The sequence below is a fragment of the Palaemon carinicauda genome, chromosome 6 (genome assembly GCF_036898095.1).
Source record: "Palaemon carinicauda isolate YSFRI2023 chromosome 6, ASM3689809v2, whole genome shotgun sequence".
Lineage (NCBI taxonomy): Eukaryota > Metazoa > Arthropoda > Malacostraca > Decapoda > Palaemonidae > Palaemon > Palaemon carinicauda.
Genome location: NC_090730.1, coordinates 168,778,418 through 168,802,229, shown reverse-complemented (window position 1 = coordinate 168,802,229; position 23,812 = coordinate 168,778,418). Strand labels below are relative to the sequence as shown.

Here is a 23,812-nt window from a genome sequence, read left to right as displayed (position 1 = left end):
GTCGTTCACCTAGTCGGGGACCTCTTGCAAGCTCCCAAGCCCAGGGGAGAAGCAATGTCGTACGACTTATGGCTTCGAGAGGCCTTGATCAGCGAACAGACGTTCCCTCTTTTGTATCAGGCGTATCTCGTCAAGATCGCCCCCTACCATAAGACGAGAGAGCCCATTTTTACCTCGTCGTCCGAAGGCGTTTCACGTAAGAAACCATGGAGCAAGGTCTCTAGACCTTTAAAACGCAAGTCGGTCCCTTCAGGACAAGTCCAACGTCCCGGATGTAGCCACTGGGACAGTTCGGACCCGTTGCCGTCATCTGATGACTGCTCGCCGCCTAAGAAAGGCAAAGTTGTGCCGTCTCAGTCGCTAACCCCGTCTGTTACCGCACCCGCTTCCGTAGACCCTAAATGGGTGTTACTGCAAGACATGCAGTCTAAGCTTGCGTCCCTTATGGAGGACTACAACGCAGAGAAGGTTTCCGTTGAACCTACTGGCCATCAGCCATCCAAGCGTTCTGTTGTGCGTCCTGTTGACGTTGATGTAGCTTTCTCGCGTCAACCAGTTGGGGTTGTACCTCCCCCGATGCGATCCCGTGTGGATTTCCAGCCGCACGTTGACGTTAGGCAACTCACTGATGCGACTGGTGACGTTCAGGACGTTCACCAACCATCAAAGTTGACTTGTTTTGACGCGGTGCGTCAACCTCCGCAACCCAGTATGGTGTTGACTGCACAACCCAGACGGTCTAAACAGTCTCGGGTGGACGCTGTGTGTCCTCGCGCACCTGTTGTTGTTGACAGTTCCCAGACTGTTCAGCAGTTTCAGGACGCTGCGTCCTGCTCCGTCATGTATGCACCAGTGCGGCCGGACGCTGCGAGTCAAACGTTGCCTACACCTTTGCCGTTTTCTCATCAGTTATCAGATGAGGAACTGTCAGATGAGGACGTTGCTGAACCACAGCCTGAGGATCAGCCTTCAGATTTAGATGAGCCTAAAGCAGTTCCACCATCTATGGACTTTAGAAAAGTCATGCTTGTTTTTAAAGAGTTGTTCCCTGAACACTTTATCTCTGTGGCTCCTCGTTCGCCGCCGTCTGAGTTTGTTTTAGGCGTTCCTGCTGCCATGCCAGCCTTTACGAAACTCGTTCTCTCTCGCTCATCCAAGAGAGCTTTACGGCTGTTAGGCGATTGGTTGGAAACCAAGAGGAGTTTAGGGAAGACTGCCTTTGCCTTCCCTCCATCTAAACTCTCGTCTAGATCGAGCGTCTGGTATGCCACGGGAGAAGTTCTCGGCTTGGGAGTTCCTGCCTCTGCCCAGGGCGACTTCTCAAGTCTTGTAGACTCTCCCCGCCGCCTTGCCATGAGACGCTCGAAGATTAGTTGGTCATCCTCGGACCTGGACCACCTTCTTAAAGGCATCTTTAGGGCGTTTGAAGTTTTTAACTTCCTGGACTGGTGTTTGGGAGCCCTGAGTAGGAAAATCTCATCTGCCGATAGGGATGTTTCCTTACTCATTATGTCCTGCATGGACAAGGCCGTCCGCGATGGATCCAACGAGCTTGCCGCTTCATTCACGTCCGGAGTCCTAAAGAAACGAGTGTCTCTGTGCTCTTTTCTTTCAGCAGGAGTGACGCCATGTCAAAGATCTGAGCTACTCTTTGCGCCCTTGTCTAAGTGCTTGTTTCCTGAAGTCTTAGTTAAGGAAATTGCCTTGTCTTTAGTGCAGAAGGACACCCACGATTTAGTTGCGTCCTCGGCTCGCAAAGCTCCCCCTTTGCCTTCCTTGTCTGCTAGACCTAGGATAGACACTCCAGCGTCCAGGTTTATTCCGCCCTTTCGTGGCAGAGCCCCCAGCAGGGGAGGTGCTCGTGCCGAAGGGAAGAGAGGAAAGAGGAAAGGATCCAAGTCCTCGCGGGGCAGAGTCTGACTGCCCGCAACTTCAGACAGCAGTAGGTGCCAGACTCAAGAACTTCTGGCAAGCCTGGGAGAAGAGAGGCGCAGATCAACAATCTGTGAGGTTGCTCAGAGAGGGGTACAAAATCCCTTTTGTACGCAGACCTCCTCTAGCGACGTCCCCCATCGATCTCTCTCCCAGGTACCGAGAGGAAGCAAAAAGACAAGCCCTGAAACTGGAAGTGTCTCTTTTACTAGAGAAGGGAGCGGTGGTCAAAGTCTCGGACCTTCAATCACCGGGGTTTTACAACCGTCTCTTCCTAGTATCAAAGAAGACAGGAGGTTGGAGACCGGTGCTAGACGTCAGTGCTCTGAATGTCTTTGTCACAAAGACGAAGTTCACCATGGAGACCTCAAAGTCAGTCTTAGCAGCGGTCAGAAAGGGAGACTGGATAGTCTCTCTCGACCTAAGGGACGCTTACTTCCACATCCCCATTCACTCAGATTCCCAACCTTTTCTGAGATTCGTCTTCGACGATGTGGTGTACAGTGAACCCTCGCTACTTCGCGGTTCGACCATCGCGGATTCACCACTTCGCGGATTTTTTCCATAACCCATATATATACAGATATATATATATATATATATATATATATATATATATATATATATATATATATGTATGGATGTATTTATGTATATATGTAGGTATGTATATGTGTATACATATAAATATATATATATATATACACACACACACACATATATATATATATATATATATATATATATATATATATATATATATATATATATATATATATATATCTAAAGTAGGAAGATGTGATGTAGTTCTAAGGGAAAAGTATGGGAAATATGTCTGGGTAATAAGCAAAGCTCTACCTCCAGTTTGTTTCTACATTATGATCAGAGATAAATGTAAACAAAACATTGGTTGCCATTTTTTATCGGGCTTTTTAGCATGTTTAGGGTACTGTAGTACATGCATTAAGTGTTCTGTACATTAAAGGGTAGTTTGTTAACAGTACTACGTACAAGGGAAGGTTTTAAAAGTCTGAATATACATGTTGAATAAATAGGTAAATATGGTGTCACTACTTCGCGGATTTTCACCTATCGCGGCCGCGACTGGAACCTATCTACCGCGATAAACGAGGGTTCACTGTACCAGTTTCGGGCCCTGTGCTTTGGCCTAAGCACGGCTCCTCTCGTGTTTACGAGGCTTATGAGGAATGTGGCAAAATTCCTCCATTTATCGGACATCCGAGCCTCCCTTTATTTGGACGACTGGCTTCTCAGAGCCTCTTCCAGTCTTCGCTGTCTGAAGGATCTCAATTGGACTCTAGATCTGACCAAGGAATTGGTATCCTAGTCAACTTGGAAAAGTCCCAACTGATCCCATCCCAAACTATTCTGTATTTAGGGATGGAGATTCACAGTCCAGTTTTTCGGGCTTTTCCGTCGGCCCCCAGAATAGATCAAGCCCTGCTCGTCATCCAGAAGATGTTGAAGAAAGAACGTTGCTCAGTCAGGAATTGGATGAGTCTGGTAGGAACGCTATCATCCCTGGAGCAATTTGTCTCGCTAGGAAGGCTACACCTCCGACCTCTACAATTCCATCTAGCTTTTCACTGGAAAAAGGACAAGACGCTAGAGGCGGTCTCGATCCCGATTTGCGAAAAGATAAAGACTTGTCTGACTTGGTGGAAAGACAATATCAGTCTACGAGAGGGTCTTCCCCTAGCAGTTCAGAAACCCAACCACGTTCTCTTCTCAGACGCATCGGACTTGGGCTGGGGCGCGACGCTGGACGGTCGGGAATGCTCAGGTCTGTGGAACTCGAGTCAGAGGAGCATGCATATCAACAGCAAGGAGCTTTTGGCGGTTCATCTGGCCTTGATAAGCTTCGAGAATCTCCTTCGAGGCAAGGTGGTGGAGGTCAACTCGGACAACACCACGGCCTTGGCGTACATTTCCAAGCAGGGAGGTACCCACTCACTGACTCTGTACGAGATCGCAAGGGACCTGCTCATCTGGTCAAAAGATCGAGGCATCTCCCTAGTAACGAGGTTCATCCAGGGCGACTTGAACGTCCTAGCAGATTGTCTCAGTCGGAAAGGTCAAGTAATTCCAACCGAATGGACCCTCCACAAGGATGTGTGCAAGAGACTTTGGGCGACTTGGGGTCAACCCACCATAGATCTCTTTGCAACCTCGCTGACCAAGAGGCTTCCAATCTATTGCTCTCCAGTCCCAGACCCAGCAGCAATATATATAGATGCCTTTCTCCTAGATTGGTCACACCTAGATCTTTACGCATTCCCACCATTCAAGATTGTCAACAAGGTACTGCAGAAATTCGCCTCTCACGAAGGGACAAGGTTGACGTTAGTTGCTCCCCTCTGGCCCGCGAGAGAATGGTTCACCGAGGTACTTCGATGGCTGGTAGACTTTCCTAGAAGTCTTCCTCTAAGAGTAGACCTTTTACGTCAGCCACACGTAAAGAAGGTACACCAAAGCCTCCACGCTCTTCGTCTGACTGCCTTCAGACTATCGAAAGACTCTCGAGAGCTAGAGGCTTTTCGAAGGAGGCAGCCAGTGCGATTGCTAGAGCGAGGAGAGCTTCTACCATTAGAGTTTACCAATCGAAGTGGGAAGTCTTCCGAGACTGGTGCAAGTCAGTTTCCGTATCCTCGTCCAGTACCTCTGTAGCCCAAATAGCTGATTTTCTCTTATACCTGAGAAAAGTTCGCTCCCTTTCAGCTCCTACGATCAAGGGCTACAGAAGCATGTTGGCCTCGGTCTTCCGGCATAGAGGCTTAGATCTTTCCAACAATAAAGATCTGCAAGACCTCCTTAAGTCTTTTGAGACCTCTAAGGAACGTCGTTTGGCTACACCTGGGTGGAATTTAGACGTGGTCCTAAGATTCCTCATGTCAGACAGGTTTGAGCCTTTACATTCAGCCTCCCTGAAAGATCTCACTCTTAAGACTCTTTTCCTGGTATGCTTGGCCTCGGCTAAAAGAGTCAGTGAGCTTCATGCCTTCAGCAAGAACATCGGGTTTTCGTCAGAAAAAGCTACTTGTTCTCTGCAGCTTGGTTTTCTAGCCAAGAATGAGCTGCCTTCTCGTCCTTGGCCTAAATCTTTCGATATTCCTAGCTTATCGGAGATCGTAGGCAATGAACTAGAAAGAGTATTATGCCCTGTTAGAGCTCTTAAGTTCTACTTAGCTCGTACTAAACCTTTACGAGGCAAATCTGAAGCGTTATGGTGTTCGGTTAAGAAACCATCCTTACCTATGTCAAAGAATGCTTTGTCATATTTCATCAGATTGTTAATACGAGAAGCTCATTCACACTTGAGTGAGGAAGACCGATCTTTGCTTAAGGTTAAGACGCACGAGGTTAGAGCTGTAGCAACTTCCGTGGCCTTTAAGCAAAATAGATCTCTGCAAAGTATCATGGACGCGACCTATTGGAGAAGCAAGTCAGTGTTCGCGTCATTTTACTTGAAAGATGTCCAGACTCTTTACGAGAACTGCTACACACTGGGACCATTCGTAGCAGCGAGTGCAGTAGTGGGTGAGGGCTCAACCACTACAATTCCCTAATTCCATATCCTTTTAATCTGTCTCTTGAAATGTTTTTTAATGTTGTTTTTATGGGTTGTTCGGAAGGCTAAGAAGCCTTTCGCATCCTGGTTGATTTGGCGGGTGGTCAAAGTCATTTCTTGAGAGCGCCCAGATTAGGGGTTTGATGAGGTCCTGTTGTATGGGTTGCAGCCCTTGATACTTCAGCTCCTGGGAGTCTGTCAGCATCCTAAGAGGATCGCTGGGCTCCGTAAGGAAGACAGACTTACAAGGCAGAGTAATCGTCTAAGTCGACTTCCTTACCAGGTACCTATTTATTTTGTTTTTGTTATATTGATAACTGTCAAAATGAAAAAAACTCTTAGCTTATACGATGTAAACATATTTAACTCTGGTCTCTACCCACCTCCTTGGGTGTGAATCAGCTATTATATATTCACCGGCTAAGTTAAATATTTAAAAATGATATTTTAATTATAAAATAAATTTTTGAATATACTTACCCGGTGAATATATAAATTAAACGACCCTCCCTTCCTCCCCAATAGAGACGCAGTGGGACGAGAAGAATTGAAGGTTTTGTTTACATCCGAGAGTGGTATCTGGCCGACAGTTGGCGCTGGTGGGCACACCCGCAACCTGCATAGCGATCGCTCGCGAGTTTTTTAAGTATGTTGTCTGTCGAGCCGCAGAGTTGCAGCTATTATATATTCACCGGGTAAGTATATTCAAAAATTTATTTTATAATTAAAATATCATGTTAGCCAATGAGCATACAGTACATTGTATTTTAAGGTAAATTTGGTAATGAGGGGCCTGTTGCTAGATTCTACTATTCAGGTTCTTTTTTATTAAAGAGTTTTGTTAATTTAATATGTTTGCAATTAATAATGTTCTTTAATATTTCAGTTTTGTAAATGACAATGGCTACAAGGAGTTGATGCAAAATTCGGCAAGATACAATATTCGAATGAGAAAGGATAGAATATACAGACAGCCTTACATTGATGGACAAACAGGTATGGTGTTAGATTTGTTTGCCTTATGAGTAAGTGATTATGTAATACAATCATTATTATAATTTATACTGTACTCTTGATGCACTTTCCTCCTAATAGATTAAGACCAAATTGATTGTCGTACATGTACAAATCTATTTTGCTCAGTCTTTGAGAAATTACTATTGATACTGTGTATTGAAAGACGGAAAATTTTTATAGATTAAACTGACACAAGTTTCCAAAGATGTGTTCAAATATTCATTCACAAGTACCATCTCTTAATTTACAAATGACCTACGGGAGATACCTTCTAGTTGTGTAACTACATACTCTAGATGTAGTAGTTAATTGTGGTATCCTCTTAATTCACAGCTGCATGTCGTTTGTCCTACCCTCTGAAAATTATGTTTATTCTTACGTGGATACAAACTTCTGAGTCTTTTATATGGGTTACTCCTTGTCTTTTTTTCTCTATGACCAGACAGTCAAAGAAAAAGGGTTTGATTGCATCATTCTTATAGTTTCTAAGCAACCTGCATGCAGTGTAGGACGCCTGCACATGATGCTTTCCACAACAATCCTCTTCGTGAAGTTAAGAGAATGTACCTCACTTCCTCTCTGCGATCAGACATCCACACCCGCCCTTGATACCCTTATAGTGCTTGTGCCTTTTGTGACTTTAATATTCACTGTCACTTGCGTATCTGTCATTATTTGTGAGTTATAAGTTTGTGCGGTATGGCTAGCAAGTAAAAAAATATGCATTCATGTCCCGGCTGTGATGGATGTCCCTACGGTACCTTCATGAACTGGGTTGAAGTTGATCCGCACCATGTTTGTCCCTCTTGCCGTGGTAAGATATGTTCAGTGGAATCACCATGTGAGTATTGTAGGGAGTGGCCATCCTCCCTGTGGGAGAGATATTATTCTTGTTGCAAGAAACAATCTAAGTAAGATTGTTCTCATTCTTCGTCTTCTGCCAGCAGTAGCAACAAATGAAAGGTCGTTTCTGCGGTGAACGTTATCCCCCAACCAGGTCCTTCGTGCCAGGAACCTACTGAAGCTCCAGTCACAGATGACAAGGGCCATCAAAATTTTATTAATGTTTTATCACCAGTTATTGATAATGTACGGTATGAGCTTGAACCGCTTCTTGTAGCGGATCCTTAGGCTACGGCTACTGCACACCCTGAGCCAGATCCAATATCAGTACCATCAGTCCCTGATTTCCCTGTTATGCCAAGATCTCAGATCTCCCTCACACCCAACGAGTGTATTGAGTGGAGAACCTTACATGTCAGATTATATAGGTAAGATTTTTCTGTTCTCGGCAGTATCTCCAATCCGAGCCTTGAAAGTATCTCCGCTTTACCATTTGCAGAAATTTAAAGTTGAGCCTGCTATTTCCCCTCGTACCAAAACAGCCATATTGAAAGACCCTTATTACTAGTCTCCAGCTCGTACAACATCATGCAGAATGGTTTCCGGACATTCTGCCACTTCTGACGGAGTCTCCAAGAGAGCTCCCTCCATGACACGATCCACTCAGACAACCACACACCAACATGTTCCACAAAGCCGTAGCCTCGCTACAACTTCACACCTGGAGATTATCCAGCATCTCCTCAATCGAATGGGATTTTCGCAACAACTTGCGATCAGGATGTCGGGATACGTACCTGCGGAAATCATCAGCAGCAGTCTTCCAGGCAAATGGAAAGTATTCTGTTGTTGGTTTCTGGGAAGGGGTATCTCTCCTCTCGATGCCACTATGCCAGCAATAGCCGAGTTCCTTATGTGTTTGCATGAAGAAATGCGCTTTTCAGTCTCGGCGGTAAAAGGCTATTGCTCAGCATTAAGCCTCGCCCTTAGACTGAATGGAATGGACATTCCCTCATTGCAAGAACTTTCTTTACTCATATGGAGTTATGAACTTACCTGTCCTCAGTCTGAAGTGAGAGAGAGAGAGAGAGCCCCCCCCCCTCCCCCTAGTGGAACATGGTTAGAGTTCTCAGGTCTTTAAAGAGACTTCCCTATGAACCATTACACTAGGCAACAGATCGCCACCTGACTTGGAAGATGGTGTTCTTACTAGCTTTGGCTTTGGCCAAGCGAGTCAGTGAACTTCATGGTCTCTCATACGATTGCCCATTCAAGGGGATGGGGAGAGGTAACGTTCAGCTTCGTACCTGAGTTTGTTGCTAAGACTCAGAATCCGGGAGTGGTGGATCCCCGATTCGACTTTCTGGATTTTGAGTTTTTGCTCCGCAACAGATGACCTTGATTATCTCTTACTCTGCCCAGTGAGGAGTTTGAGGCTGTATCTCAAGAGAAAAGCTGTAGCTCGTCCCCGTGTGCTTGCACTTTTCGTCAGCACAGGGAGGAACAAGAATAGGGTCACCAAGAACACCATCCTGCTTGGATTTGCAAGGTCATAGACCATGCCCTGAATCCGGACCCTCCTCCTTCATGTCGCCCCATGTGGCTACTCGCTCACACCCCTTATCTGTTGCTAACTCTGTCGTTAACGATTTTAACAGCCATTCCAGCTCCGTATTAAGAAAGTCCCTCTTTTAAAGGACTCGGGTTTGTATACTTAGGAAAAATACAAAAAATTGTACTTTTAAAATTTATTTTTCTTTGTTGCTTTACTTCTTGGTTCCACAGGACTATATAGATGCTTGGTTAGTCCTCTCCAACTGCCTACAAGCAATCTTTTCTACTGAAAATCTACTCATTGATCTTTTGTCCAGCTTGGGGATTCTATTCTACAAGTAATCTTATCTATATCTTGATCAATCAATTTTCTATGTATGGATGATAGCCTCAGTTCCTTTCTTCCTCCTCATTGTGAAAGAATTGATTCTCTCCCGAGTTGATGATTCTCCTGAGCACAATGGGCTCTTTAGAGAAATTCATCTATCTTGGTTGCCTTCAGATAAGAGCACTCTCATTCAACCTCAGGAAGTGGTGGAACTATGAGTGATGTAGGTAAAGTTGTCTTGGTGGTATCAGAAGGAATGTCGACCAGAAACCATTTATCTCAAAACAAGAATGCCAGATATTTCACTGTTTTCCAATAATCACAGTTTGGGTAAATGCTAGAGAGCCAGTATCTGTTTTTCTTGTTTAGAAATGTTGGGTGAATGTGTACTTAAGCAAATATAAATTTACTAATTAACATTTACTGTACTTGAGTTTTCAATTTTTCAATATTAATCTTACCCGATAATCATGTAGCTGTCAACTCTGTTGCCGACAGAAATCTACGGTCGGGATACGCCAGCGATCGCTATACAGGTGGGGGTGAACACCACAGCGCCATCTGTGGTCAGGTACTCCAGTACTTCTTGTCAACACCACCTCAATTTTTCCTCTGTCGTGCCTCCGGCTAGACCTACATGGATACGCTGTTGATTCTGGAGTTATTGCTCACGATTTGGTGATGTATTTGCTCTAGAGTTTAGCCTTCGCTATTCAGGAAGCTATATCATTAGCTTAGCAAGTTTTTGGAATTAATTTGATTTAATTTTGGTACGAAGAGAGTATGAACTCTCTTTCCCTTTTAAATGGCCGACCCTTCCCTTAGACGGAAGTGTTGGTGTCGAAGAGAGTATAGACTCTCTTAATTTTGCTTAACAAAATTATTTTATATCTCTCCGCCTTTTATAGGCCTCTTTGATTAACTTCCTTTTATTATAAACTTATTAAAATTAATTTTTATATTTGTTTATATTCGACCTTTCCTAATAGTAGGCGGTCTTTTCTTGGAACCGAAGTTAATTAACATTGAGCCCGTCATTTCGTTTTTACCTGTTAACATATTATGCTATTTTAATGTTTTTGAAAGAATTTCTTTGATAGTCTTGTACTGTTTTCAAAGTTGAACTAACGTTTTGTTTTGTCTCTGCAGTTGTTGACGTTCAGAACGTTCAACTTGCGCTCTATCGTTACGATAGAGAGAGAGTCTATCACGGTGTCACGTTGCAGTAAGAGTAAACCGATTCTAGCGTTTTGTTCATTCTTTCTTAGCTTAAATGGTTTTAATTCTAATAAAGGAACTTTTTATTTGGGAAATCTTTCAGTTTTTTTCCTTTAACAATAATATGTTTTAACGATATATATAATTGGGCTCTTCTCTCAGGTGCTAAGTCAAGAGAGAGAGAGAGAGAGATAGAGACGGAGGGAGAGAGAGGAGGATAAACGTTTCGTTCAAGCGGGTAACGTTGTTATCGTTTTTGCTCTTCTCCCTAGTCTCTTTAGGGGAAGAAGGTAAACGTTTCTAGAGTTTTATTCTTGTTCTCAGGCTTTATGCGGTGAGAGATTTTAAACGTAGTTTATTTGATCTAGTGTTTAGTCTCTTTTCCAGCCACTGAATTATTTATCTTTCATTATGTTTTTCTGTTACATTGTAATACTGTTTTCGCAATTACTAACTTTTAATGAAGGATAGAATTGCGTGTTTCAGGTACAAACCACTTAAAGTTTCGAGTTCAGTGAAATAAGTGCAAACAGAAAATCAAAAGTGATAAAGTGATAAGCGCAAAGTGTTTCAGTGTTGCGTTCGAGGGTTCGTCTGTTCGTGCCAGTTGTTCGCCTAGTCTGGGACCTCTTACAAGCTCCCAAGCCCAGGGGAGAAGTAATGTCGAAGGACTTATGGGTTCAGCAGGCCTTGATCGACGAACAGACGTTTCCCTCCGTGGTTTCGGGTGTTACCAACTCACGTAGCCGACGTGATCACCCCACCCACACAAAGACGAGAGAGCCCTTTTATTCCTCGTCTGCGGAAGAGGTTTCTCGCAGAAACCATGGACCAAATCTTGCAGCTTTTAAGTGCAAGTCGGTCCCTTCCGCGCAAGTCCAACTCCTAGGTGGTGCCATTAGCACTGGGTCAGTTCGGACTTGCTGCAGTACGACAACTGCACACCTCCCAGAGAGGCAAGGTGGTATCGCAACAGACAGTAACTCCGTCTGTTGCCGCACCAGCTGTTTTAGACCCTCAGTTTCAACGGACAGTAGCTCCGTTTGTTGTTGTCTTTCTTAAACTCTAGTGGTCTATGCTGCTGACAATGCAGTCTCAGCTTGCGGTGTTGATGCAGGAGTTTCAGGCAGAGAAGGTTAGCACACCTCCTCCTGCGAGCGCTCATGAGGCAGCCGCCTCAACTCCACCTCTGCGCAGTCCACCCTGCCAGACGTATGATGTTGAGGTTCCTCAACCTACCTCCACGCGTGAGCTGCCGCATTGGGAGTTGCCAGATACCAGCGCTGTGCAGCAACCTCCACTTTCCTTGAGGCAGGAGCCTCTTGCTATGCGGCAACCTCCTCAACACTTGAGGCAGGAGCCTTATGCTTTGCAGCAACCTCCTCTACCCTTGAGGCAGGAGCTTCATGTGTTGCGACAACCTCCTCCATCCTCGAGGCAGCAACCTCTTGCGTTGCGGCAACCTCCACCATCCTTGAGGCAGCAACCTCAACTCTTGCGGCAGCCACCTCCACTCTTGAGGCAAGAACCTCAACTCTTGAGGCAAGAGCCTCAACTCTTGAGGAACCTCATGCTATGAGGCAGCCGCCTCAACGCATGCAGCAACCGCATTCTTCACAGCATGAGCCTCTCTCTGCGCAGCTACCTCCTCAACCCTTGAGGCAGACGCAACTCTTGAGGCAGGAACCTCTCAGGAGCCTCATGCTATGCGGCATCCTCCTCAAACCATGAGGCAGGAGCCTCATGCTATGCGGCATCCTCCTCAACCCATGAGGCAGGAGCCTCATGCTATGCGACATCCTCCTCTACCCATGAGGCAGCCTCATGCTATGCGGCATCCTCCTCAACCCATGAGGCAGGAGTCTCATGCTATGCGGCATCCTCCTCAACCCATGAGGCAGGAGTCTCATGCTATGAGGAGCCTCATGCTATGCGGCATCCTCCTCAAACCATGAGGCAGGAGCCTCATGCTATGCGGCAACCGCCTCAACCCATGAGGCAGGAGCCTCATACTATGCGGCATCCTCCTCAACGCATGCGGCATAAGCCTCATCCCTTGCAGCTTGAGCCTCATCCCATGCAGCATGAGTCTCATACCATGCAGCATGAGCCTCATCCCATGCAGCATGAGCCTCATCCCATGCAGCATAAGCCGCACGCCATGCAACATGCTCTGCTTACCTTACAGCATGCTCTACATACAGCATGCTCTGCATACCTTACCGCATGCTTCTCAGTCACACATCTTTGGTTGTTGCCAACTCACTAGACTGTCAAGCAGTTTCATAACGTTGCCTTCTAGTCTGCTGCTTTTGCACCAGTGAAACCCTCACTGAGAGAACTTAGCTTTTCTCGGATATGGTTCCTGTAGATGAGAAAGTGCTATTCTCCCTCCTTCTGATTTTCCCTTGAGGACTCTGTCATTTGGAGAGGAGCCTTTAGCTGCTTAGCCTCCTATGGACTTTTATTTAAGCATAGCATGCTTCCAGGGAGGGTAATGGTTCCACTTCAGTCGCTAACCCCGTCTGTTACCACACCTGCTCCCATAGACCTTGAGCTGTGTTGCAAAACATGCAGTCCAAGCTTAGTCCTTGTTAGAGGATTTTTTGTTTACGGAGTCAGTGTGTCACTGGGAAGATGTTCAACAACCAGCAGAAGTGACTTGTTGTGACGCAGTGCGGCAACCTCAGCAACCCGATAAGGAGTTGTCTGTACGACCCAGACAGTCTAGACAGCTTCGGGTTGTCACTGTACTTCCTCGCTTCCCCATGGTTGACAGTTCACAGACTGTGCAGCAGTACCATGATCTTGTGTCCGGCTCCGTCAGACGACTAGCTTTTAAGAGCTCCCACAAGTCGTCGCTGTCTGGAGATTCTCAGATGGACTATGGATCTGACCAAGGAACTGGGCCTCCTGGTCAATTTTGAGGAGTCCCAGCTCGTCCCATCCCAGACCATTGTCTACCTGGGTATGGATCTTCAGAGTCGAGCTTTTCGGGCTTTTCCGTCGGCCCCAAAGATATACTAAGCCCTAGATTGCATCCAGAGCATGCTGAGAAGGAACCGATGCTCAGTCAGGTAGTGGATGAGTCTAACAGGGACACTTTCATCGCTGGCCCTGTTCATCGAGTTAGGGAGACCCCACCTCCCCCCCTTCAGTATCATCTAGCGGCTCCCTGGATAAAGGACATGACGCTAGAGACGATCTCAGTTCCTGTTTCCGAAGAGAGGAGGTCTACTCTCACGTGGTGAAAGAACAGCTTTCTTCTCAAGGAAGTCTACCTTTGGCTGTTCAGAAACCCGACCGCCGTCTCTTCTCTGACGCATCAGACACGGGCTGGGGTGCGACTTTAGACGGACAGGAATGCTCGGGAACATGGAATCAGGAGCTAAGGACACTTCACATCTATTGCAAGGAGCTGTTGGCGGTTCATCTGGCCTTGATAAACTTCAAGTCCCTCCAGCTTAACAAGGTGGTGGAGGTGGACTCTGACAACACCACAGCCTTGGCTTACATCTCCAAGCAGGGAGGGACTCATTCGTGGAAGTTGTTCTAGATCGCAAGGGACCTCCTCATCTGGTTAAAAGATCGAAAGCTCACGCTGGTAACGAGGTTCATTCAGGGCGATATGAATGTCATGGCAGATCGCCTTAGCCGGAAGGGTCAGGTCATCCCCACAGAGTGGACCCTTCACAAGAATGTTTGCAGCAGACTTTGGGCCCTGTGGGGTCAGCCAACCATAGATCTGTTCGCTACCTCGATAACCTAGAGGCTCCCGTTGTATTGTTCTCCGATTCCAGACCCAGCAGCAGTTCACGTGGATGCTTTTCTGCTGGATTGGTCCCATCTCGACCTGTATGCATTCCCGCCGTTCAAGATTGTCAACAGGGTACTTCAGAAGTTCGCCTCTCGCAAAGGGACACGGCTGACGTTGGTTGGCTCCGCTCTGGCCCGCGAGAGAATGGTTCATAGAGGTACTGCAATGGCTGGTCGACATTCCCAGGACTCTTCCTCTAGGAGTGGACCTTCTACGCCTACCTCACGTAAAGAAGGTACATCCAAACCTCCACGCTCTTCGTCTGACTGCCTTCAGACTTTCGAAAGACTCTCAAGAGCTAGGGGCTTTTCGAAGGAGGCAGCCAGAGCGATTGCCAGAGCAAGGAGGACATCCACTCTCAGAGTCTATCAGTCTAAAGGGGAAGTCTTCCGAAGCTGGTACAAGGCCAATGCAGTTTCCTCATCCAGTACCACTGTAACCCAGATTGCTGACTTCCTGTTACATCTAAGGAACGTAAGATCCCTTTCAGCTCCTACGATTAAGGGTTACAGAAGTATGTTGGCAGCGGTTTTCCGCCACAGAGGCTTGGATCTTTCCACCAACAAAGATCTACAGGACCTCCTTAGGTCTTTTAAGACCTCAAAGGAACGTCGGTTGTCCACTCCAGGCTGGAATCTAGACGTGGTCCTAAGGTTCCTTATGTCATCAAGATTTGAACCTCTCCAATCAGCCTCTTTTAAGGACCTCACATTAAAAACTCTTTTCCTCGTGTGCTTGACAACAGCTAAAAGAGTAAGTGAGATCCACGCCTTCAGCAGGAACATAGTTTTCACATCTGAAACGGCTACATGTTCCTTGCAGCTCGGTTTTTTGCTAAAACGAGCTTCCTTCACGTCCTTGGCCTAAGTCGTTCGAGATCCCAAGCCTGTCCAACTTGGTGGGGGACGAACTGGAGAGAGTACTTTGCCCAGTTAGAGCTCTTAGGTACTATCTAAAAAGGTCATAACCTTTACGAGGACAATCAGAAGCCTTATGGTGTGCTATCAAGAAGCCTTCTCTTCCAAGGTCTAAGAACTCAGTTTCTTACCTATTCAGGCTCCTGATTAGGGAAGCACATTCTCATCTGAAGGAAGAAGACCTTGCTTTGCTGAAGGTAAGGACACATGAAGTGAGAGCTGTGGCTACTTCAGTGGCCCTCAAACAGAACCGTTCTCTGCAGAGTGTTATGGATGCAACCTATTGGAGAAGCAAGTCAGTGTTCGCATCATTCTATCTCAAAGATGTCCAGTCTCTTTACGAGAACTGCTACACCCTGGGACCATTCGTAGCAACGAATGCAGTAGTAGGCGGGGGCTCAGCCACTACATTCCCATAATCCCATAACCTTTTTAACCTTTCTCTTGAATACTTTTTATGGGTTGTACGGTCGGCTAAGAAGCCTTACACATCCTTGTTGATTTGGCGGGTGGTCAATTCTTTCTTGAGAAGCGCCGAGGTTAAAGGTTGTGATGAGGTCCTTTAGTATGGGTTGCAGCCCTTTATACTTCAGCACCTAAGAGTCGTTCAGCATCCTAAGAGGACCGCTACGCTCAGTAAGAAAGACGTACTTAATAAAGGCAGAGTAATGGTTCAAGTCGTCTTCCTTACCAGGTACTTATTTATTTTATGTTATTTTTGAATAACTAATAAAATAAAATACGGGATACTTAGCTTCTTTGTTAACATGTATGCTGGTCTCCACCCACCACCCTGGGTGTGAATCAGCTACATGATTATCGGGTAAGATTAATATTGAAAAATGTTATTTTCATTAGTAAAATAAATTTTTGAATATACTTACCCGATAATCATGATTTAATTGACCCACCCTTCCTCCCCATAGAGAACCAGTGGACCGAGGAAAAAATTGAGGTGGTGTTGACAAGAAGTACTGGAGTACCTGACCACAGATGGCGCTGTGGTGTTCACCCCCACCTGTATAGCGATCGCTGGCGTATCCCGACCGTAGATTTCTGTCGGCAACAGAGTTGACAGCTACATGATTATCGGGTAAGTATATTCAAAAATTTATTTTACTAATGAAAATAACATATTTCAACTATTAATTTTAATTGCTAATGCCATTTTTTCTTACATTTTACTTATAGGTGTTGCCCAGCGCCACTGCCATTTGTTTGTTAGTGACAAGCATCGTATGCCTGGAATTCTTCAAGGTCAAGTGTATACCTACCCTGCTCGGAGATGGAGAGCACAGCATCGTTCGTACTTAGGATCTCTCATGCAGGTACAGTTTAGATAAGATTTGTATTTTTCACTCAGTAAAATCTTCATTATAGCATTATTGTAATGAGTATGTCCTGCATTTGTTAAGAATCTGTGCTATAAGGTTTGGGTGATGAAGGGTATGATATTCTTGTATGTTTACCTATCTTACCAGCTGTCTTTCCATAGTTTATCTGATGTATGTGTCATATTCATAACAGGCTGCTAAAGCAGATCCAGATGAGCACACAATCACCACAGTGGAAAACCCTGCTGCAATTGTCGCTGTTGAGGAAGAGCCTGCTCCACCCGAAAAAGTAGTACCTGTGGTAAGTGCATACATTTGTAGTACTACTGATTGTTATTTATATCACTAGATAGTTTGTGGTTACGGATCTCTCAAATTATATGCCTAGATAAGTAAAATTATCAGTAATAGAGGCCTTTCAGCATAGCTGTGTTGTGAATTGAAAATTTCCTGCTTAATGGAAGCTGTTGAATTTTTTTTACTTCATTCTGATGTTCAATTATACATAGACCTTTAAGAATATTTTCTTTGAAATTTTCGTAACATATACGGTACAGATAGTTCATGGCTTATGGCTAGTTGTGTGTCTGATCACCATGCATGAGTTTTGAAATCAAGTAAAGGATTGCATGTAATTTTTATATTACGTTTGCAAAGTTAATTCTTAACATTCATAGATAAGTATCTAAAGTATGCATTACTTCAATTTTGTTTTACTTATATTTTATCTATCATTAGCATAGTGGTTTTCGTATAATTCTTACTAACGCATTGAGTATTTGGTTAACTGTAAGTGGGTGCACGTATGTCAGACAGTGTGTAAGATTTATATATCTTATTAGCTATTCAATTTTTTGCTATAATAAAAAAATCTTTTAGCTAATTTGTTAATGGCTTGCAATTTAAAGCAAATATTTTTTCTTCACTAATCTCTGCAGCCTGAGCAGTGGGCTACATTTTATGATGAACCAACATATGAAGATGAACTTGAAGAGGATTTTGAGAGCGAGGAAGATTTTGATGATGAAACATATAATCGCAAAGGTAGCAAACGAAAGAAGACCCCTGTCGGGAGGAAACCGAAGGTATGTATCCAGAGTAGTAGGTTGATTTAAATAGTTTTGTTTATTAGTGTTTTGAAGATATTTTTGGCTGAAAACTTAGTATAGTATTATTGAAACAATATGAATCCTCTGATAGATGCTATTGGCTTTTTATTTTCCTTATACACTATTAGTTTTCAATTACCATGTAGTGTATTCCAAAACAAAATTTTATAGATCATTTTGAGATCAAATTCATCTGTAGCATTGTGTAATATAGTTTTGAAAATATGATTCCATCATCCAATCATTGATACATGAACCTGTGTATGGGAAGTGGGAATCTTTATCTCAATTTTATCATTTATTCAGGTAATTTTAAAGACGAAACCAAGATTTTTAAAGGAATAATTTGAAATTATTATTTTGCTACCATTGTGCTTATGAAGTAGCATACAGGGGATTGCCTGTTATGCATAAGATTTTTTATGTTTTATTTCTCAAGAGGGTTCTTTCCTCTTCACTTGTTATAGATACTTGAATTCTCCTGAATGTCTCGGCTTTCCGGTTGGAATATTAATTTTAGAATTGTGATTCATCTTGTTCCCAAAGCCAGAGAAATCTCGACAATTTTGCTACATCAAATGTGGGATAATACAAATGATTGAAATAATAACATGCCCTTAGTCATAAGATTTACTGTTTCTGTGTATTGAACTTCCAGTATATTGCAGTATATATGAAGGCATGACTCATATGTTTGGGGAAAAAAAATTATATCCTCAGTAATTAGAGTATTTTGTATTTTGAGTGGAGAATTGAATGAAAAAGTTGTAGCTAAAGGTTAATAGAGTATTGTTTAGTATTCAAAGATAGTTGTTGTTTTTATCAGCTGATGATTCGAGCAGTATAACTTATTGATGATTAGCTACCTCGTAATATAGTCCGAGTCACAGCATCTTATCATAATGTAAAATGTTAGCTACCTTTGCCTTCTCAGAATATTGAACTCCTTTATTTGTTATGCTTACAATGAGGTCCCCGGTGGGATCCCTAAGAAAAGCTCCAAAAAGAAGACGGCTGAGAATAGCACGCAGGTATGTTTTAGAGGTGTGCATTATGGGATGTTATGCTTTTTAGGAATTTGCAAATGTGAACTTAGTTGCCAGTCTGTGTTATGTATATGCAGGAATGTGGTCTTGTTTTCTTTCAGCAGTTGTCTGGTTCGTTGTGGAAATGGAATTGCTTTCAGAGTTAATGTTACAAAGGACTTTAGTCTGTAATGTATATCCTAATGGGCTGCTCTATTTTTGTTTACAGTACTCTACGTTTTTTTCATAAGTTTTGTACTGTTGTGATTTTTCTTGTTTTATTTTGTTTTTTTAAAGGCTGTATGTTCGGTGTTGAAGAAATTGTACCTTATATAAATTCACTTGAGTTTTTAAATATGGCTTTAAGTTTAGGAAATGCATAATATCTAATAGTGATTCAGGTGCATGGCTGCTTTTATTTGTATTTAGCAGAAAAAAACATAATGTTGCCAAAAATTTTCTCAGTTTATTGTTGTGTTTTGTGAAAGAGAAAGAATAAAGAATAAGGTTGAATGAGAAATAATCAGTATGTTATGCGAACGACAAAGTATTGAAAATAGATTTTTTTTCAAAACTGTTTAGTCTAAAATTACATAAAAAAAAACTTGATGCAAGAATACAAAAATCAATCACTTAAGAAAGGGTTACAATAGAATAATGAAATCTAAGCAATTGACATCATTCTTGAAATTAAACCAGAGAGTTTGGAGTAAATATGGACTGTAAAAGGAGATAATCAAGAATGACAAGAAAAATTAAAAAGGTTTTGTAATGGTTGTATTTTGGAGAGAGTAATATTTTGCTGCACAGTGGTTTTTCTATTCCACTTGTTCTGCTATGAAAGCAAGATTGACATATTTGACATATATGCTTTGAAAGCAAGCAGTTCAAGAACTCGTTTTACTGAGTTTTAGAAGGTTTAACTTTTTATTTAGCTTGTGGATAGAGCTAATTCATAAATATAAGGGTCCTTGGCTAAGATTTTTATGGTCAGATAGTTTAGCAACAGATTCATTGTAGGAGTTGATAATCTATTTTTAAATATTTAACTTAGCCGGTGAATATATAATAGCTGCAACTCTGTTGCTCGACAGACAAAAAACAGTAAAAACTCGCCAGCGATCGCTATACAGGTTGCGGGTGTGCCCACCAGCGCCAACTGTCGGCCAGATACCACTCTCGATGTAAACAAAGACTCAATTTCTTCTCTGTCGACGTGTCGACAAGACGTACTGTTACTCGCTGTAGAACCTGGAGTTTCCTCAACATATTTGGTGAAGTACTTCATTTTGGTTTGAGCTTTCGCAGTGCAGGTGTTTTATCTTCGTCTTAAATCTTGAACTCGTTTTTGGATAGATTTAATTTTTGATGACAAAGAGAGTATGGACTTTCTTTGACTTTTAAATGGCCGACCCTTCCCTTAGACGGAAGTGTGTTTAGGCTTTTAACAATTATCTTATCACGTTATAATTATAGATTTTCCTCTAGATATTTTATATCTCACCGCCTTTATTAGGCCTCTTCGATTAACTTTCCATTTATAATAAACATAAAAATAAATTTTAATGATTTGTTTATATGCGACCTTTCCTGAGAGTAGGCGGTCCTAACTTGGAAACCGAAGTTAAACAAAGTTGAGCCCTTTTCAATCGTAATTGCTTTTAAAGAGCTAATGATTTAAAACTTTTTAAATGAATATTTTTAATAAATATTTTATGAAAGATTTTCTTTGAATAGTCTTCGTACTGTTTTCAAAGATGAACTAACGTTTAGTTTATTTATGCTACGCAGTTTGCGCTCTATTGTTACGATAGAGAGAGAGAGTATCACGGTTTCACTTTGCAGAAAGAGTAAATCGATTCTGACGTTTTGTTCATTCTTCTTTCAAAGCTTAAATGTTTTAAATTCGATTTTAAAGGAACTTTTTAATTGAAAAACCTTTCAGTTTTTTCCTATGGTCAAATAACATGTTTTTTTGACGAAACGTAATTGGGCTCTTCTCTTAGGTGCGAAATCAAGAGAGAAAGAGAGAGAGAGATAGAGACGGAGGGAGAGAGAGGAGAGAAAACGTTCCGTTCAAGCGGGTAACGTTGTTCTCGAGTTACTCTCGTCCCTAGTCTCTGTACGGGGAGAAAGGATAAAACGTTTTTAGTTTTATTCTCGTCCCCAGGCTATGTACGGTGAGAGATTGAAAACGTAGTGTTGAATGAACTAGTGTTTAGTCTCTTCCCCAGCCACTGAATTTTTTATCTTAAAAGATGTTTACTGTGTTTGGCTGGTATTAATGTGCTTGCATTATACGACTGATTTCGCATTTACTACCTTTTGATGAGGGTAGAATTGCGTGCTTCAGGTAGAAATCAGTAAAAGTTTCGATTTCAGTGAAATAAGTGCAAACAGAAAATCGTAGTGATAAAGTGATATTGCGCAAAGTGTTACAGTGTTGCGTAACCGAGGGTTCGTCTGTTCGTGCCTGTCGTTCACCTAGTCCGGGACCTCTTGCAAGCTCCCAAGCCCAGGGGAGAAGTAATGTCGTACGACTTATGGGTTCGAGAGGCCTTGATCAGCGAACAGACGTTCCCTCTATGGTATCGGGTGTATCTTATCAAGATCTCCCCTACCATAAGGCGAGAGAGACAATTTTCTCCTCGTCATCCGAAGGCTTTTCGCATAAGAAACCTGAAACAAGGTTTCGAGGCCCTTAAGCGAAAGTCAGTCCTTTCAGGACAGGTCCAGCGTCCTGGTTGTAGCCATTAGGACAGCTCTGACCCTATGCAGTCATCGGATAACTGCTCGCCGCCTAACAAAAGCGTAACACAGACTCCGATAGTCTTTTTGTTGGCAAGGTTTTGCGGTCACAGACGTTACCCTCGTCTCTTACCGCAACCATTTCCGTTGATCCTAAATGGGTTGTACGGCAAGACATGCAGTATATGCTTGCCTCCCTTATGGAAGACTATTCTGCCGATTAGTACGTTGAGCCTAGCCGTTTATCTCATCGAGATCCTGGCTTTCAGCCAACCTAACGTTCCTTTGTGCGTCCTGGTGACGTTGGCGTAGCTAAGTCACGTCAGTCAGGTTGTTTAGAACCACACTCGATGCGGTCTCGTGTGGATTTTCAGCCACATTTGGACGTTAGGCCACTTGCTGATGCTCCTGTTGACGTTCAGGACGTTCGCTAACAATCGGAGTTGACTTGTTTTGACGCTGTGCGTCAACCTCCGCATTCTAGAGTTGTTTTGACTGCTCAATCTAGGCGGTCAAAGCAGTCTCAAGTGGACGCTGTGCGTCCTCACGCACCTGTTGTTGTTGACAGTTCACAGACTGTCAAGCAGTTACATGACGTTGCGTCCTGTTCTCTCTCATCTGTTGTTGTTGACAGTTCACAGACTGTCAAGCAGTTACATGACGTTGCGTCCTGGTCCGCTACTAATGCACCAGTGCGTGTGGACTCTGCTTGTAAAGCATTGCCACCACGGTAGGTCTCTTCCTTGCTTGAGACTCGGCTATTATCGGATAAGGTTCCTTTAGATGAGGAAGTTGCTGTTCCCCCTCCTACTGATATTCCCTTGAGGACTCTGTCAGACGGAGAGGAGCCTAAAGCTGCTTAGCCCTCTATGGACTTTAATTGAATCATGCTGATTTTTAAGGATCTTTGTCCGGATCTTTTTGTAACTGCTGCTCCTCGTTCGCCTAAACGTCAGAGCTTACACTAGGCCTAGCTACTTCGAAGCCGTTGTTTTATAAGCTAGTGCTCTCTCGCTCTCCTAGAGAGCTTTACGTTTGCTAGGCGACTGGTTTATCACCAGGAGGAGTTTGGGGGATACAGCCTTTGTTTTCCCTTCTTTTAAACTGGCTTATAGAGCGAGAGTCTGATATGACACGAGAGAAGTTCTCGGCTTGGGAGTTCCTGCCTCTGCCCAGATAGACTTCTAAAATCTCGTAGACTCTCCCTGGCGCCTGGCCAGGAGACGCTCCAAGATTTTACAGGTCAACTTCACAGCTGTTTTCGAGCCTTTGAAGTTTTGCTGTACAATTATGTCATGCATAAACAAGGCTTTCAGGGATGGCTCCAATGATCTGACAGCCACGTTCTCTGCAGAGACAAGTCCCTCAGGGATGGCTCCATGATTTGGCAGCCATGTTCACTGCAGGAGTACGTAAGAGGCAAGTGCGCTCAATGTGTTCATTGTCAAGACAAACTTCACGATGAAGTCTACCAGGCTGTCTTGACAGCATTTATGGAAGGCGACTGGATGGTCTCTCTCGACCTTCAGGAGGCATACTTCCACATTCCTATACACCCGGATTCCCAACCGTTTCTGAGGTTTGTTTACAGGAATGTGGGGTACCAGTTTCGAGCTATCGGAGATCAGAGCCTCCCTGTACTTGGACGACTGGCTTCTCAGAGCCTCTTCCAGTCATCGCTGTCTGAAGGATCTCAATTGGACTCTAGATCTGGCCAAGGAATTGGGACTCCTAGTCAATTTGAAAAAGTCACAGCTGGTCCCATCCCAAACTATTCTGTATTTAGGGAAGGAGATTCACAGTCAAGTTTTTCGGGCTTTTCCGTCGGCCCCCAGAATAGATCAAGCCCTGCTCTCCATCCAGAAGATGCTGAAGAAAGAACGCTGCTCGGTCAGGCTGTGGATGAGTCTGGTAGGGACGCTGTCATCCCTGGAGCAATTTGTATCATTAGGAAGACTACACCTCCGTCCTCTTCAATTCCATCTGGCTTTTCACTGGAAAAAGGACAAGACGCTAGAGGCGGTCTCGATCCCGATTTCCGAAAAGATAAAGTCTTGTCTGACTTGGTGGAAGGACAATATCAGCCTAAGAGAGGGTCTTCCCCTGGCAGTTCAGATACCCAACCACGTTCTCTTCTCGGACGCATCGGACTTGGGCTGGGGCGCGACGCTGGACGGTCGGGAATGCTCAGGTCTGTGGAAGTCGAGTCAGAGGAGCATGCATATCAACTGCAAGGAACTTTTGGCGGTTCATCTGGCCTTGAGAAGCTTCGAGTATCTCTTTCGAGGCAAAGTGGTGGAAGTAAACTCGGACAACACCACGGCCTTGGCGTACATCTCCAAACAGGGAGGTACCCACTCACTGACGTTGTACGAGATCGC

The 23,812-nt window shown here is 43.8% G+C and overlaps 1 protein-coding gene across 5 annotated transcripts in view; it reads left to right on the top strand.

Moving 5' to 3' along the window:
* The window catches only part of d4, an 89,071-nt gene that overhangs the window by 16,376 nt on the left and 48,883 nt on the right, over positions 1–23,812 (top strand). For 3 of the 5 annotated variants that reach the window (XM_068375695.1, XM_068375694.1, XM_068375696.1), the window contains exons 2-6: positions 6,408–6,517; positions 16,407–16,543; positions 16,743–16,850; positions 17,488–17,634; positions 18,630–18,689. In XM_068375695.1, the coding sequence (XP_068231796.1) occupies positions 6,408–6,517; positions 16,407–16,543; positions 16,743–16,850; positions 17,488–17,634; positions 18,630–18,689 (562 nt within the window). The remainder of the gene's footprint in view (positions 1–6,407; positions 6,518–16,406; positions 16,544–16,742; positions 16,851–17,487; positions 17,635–18,629; positions 18,690–23,812) is intronic. The other 2 variants (XM_068375697.1, XM_068375698.1) reach the window with 1 other exon arrangement.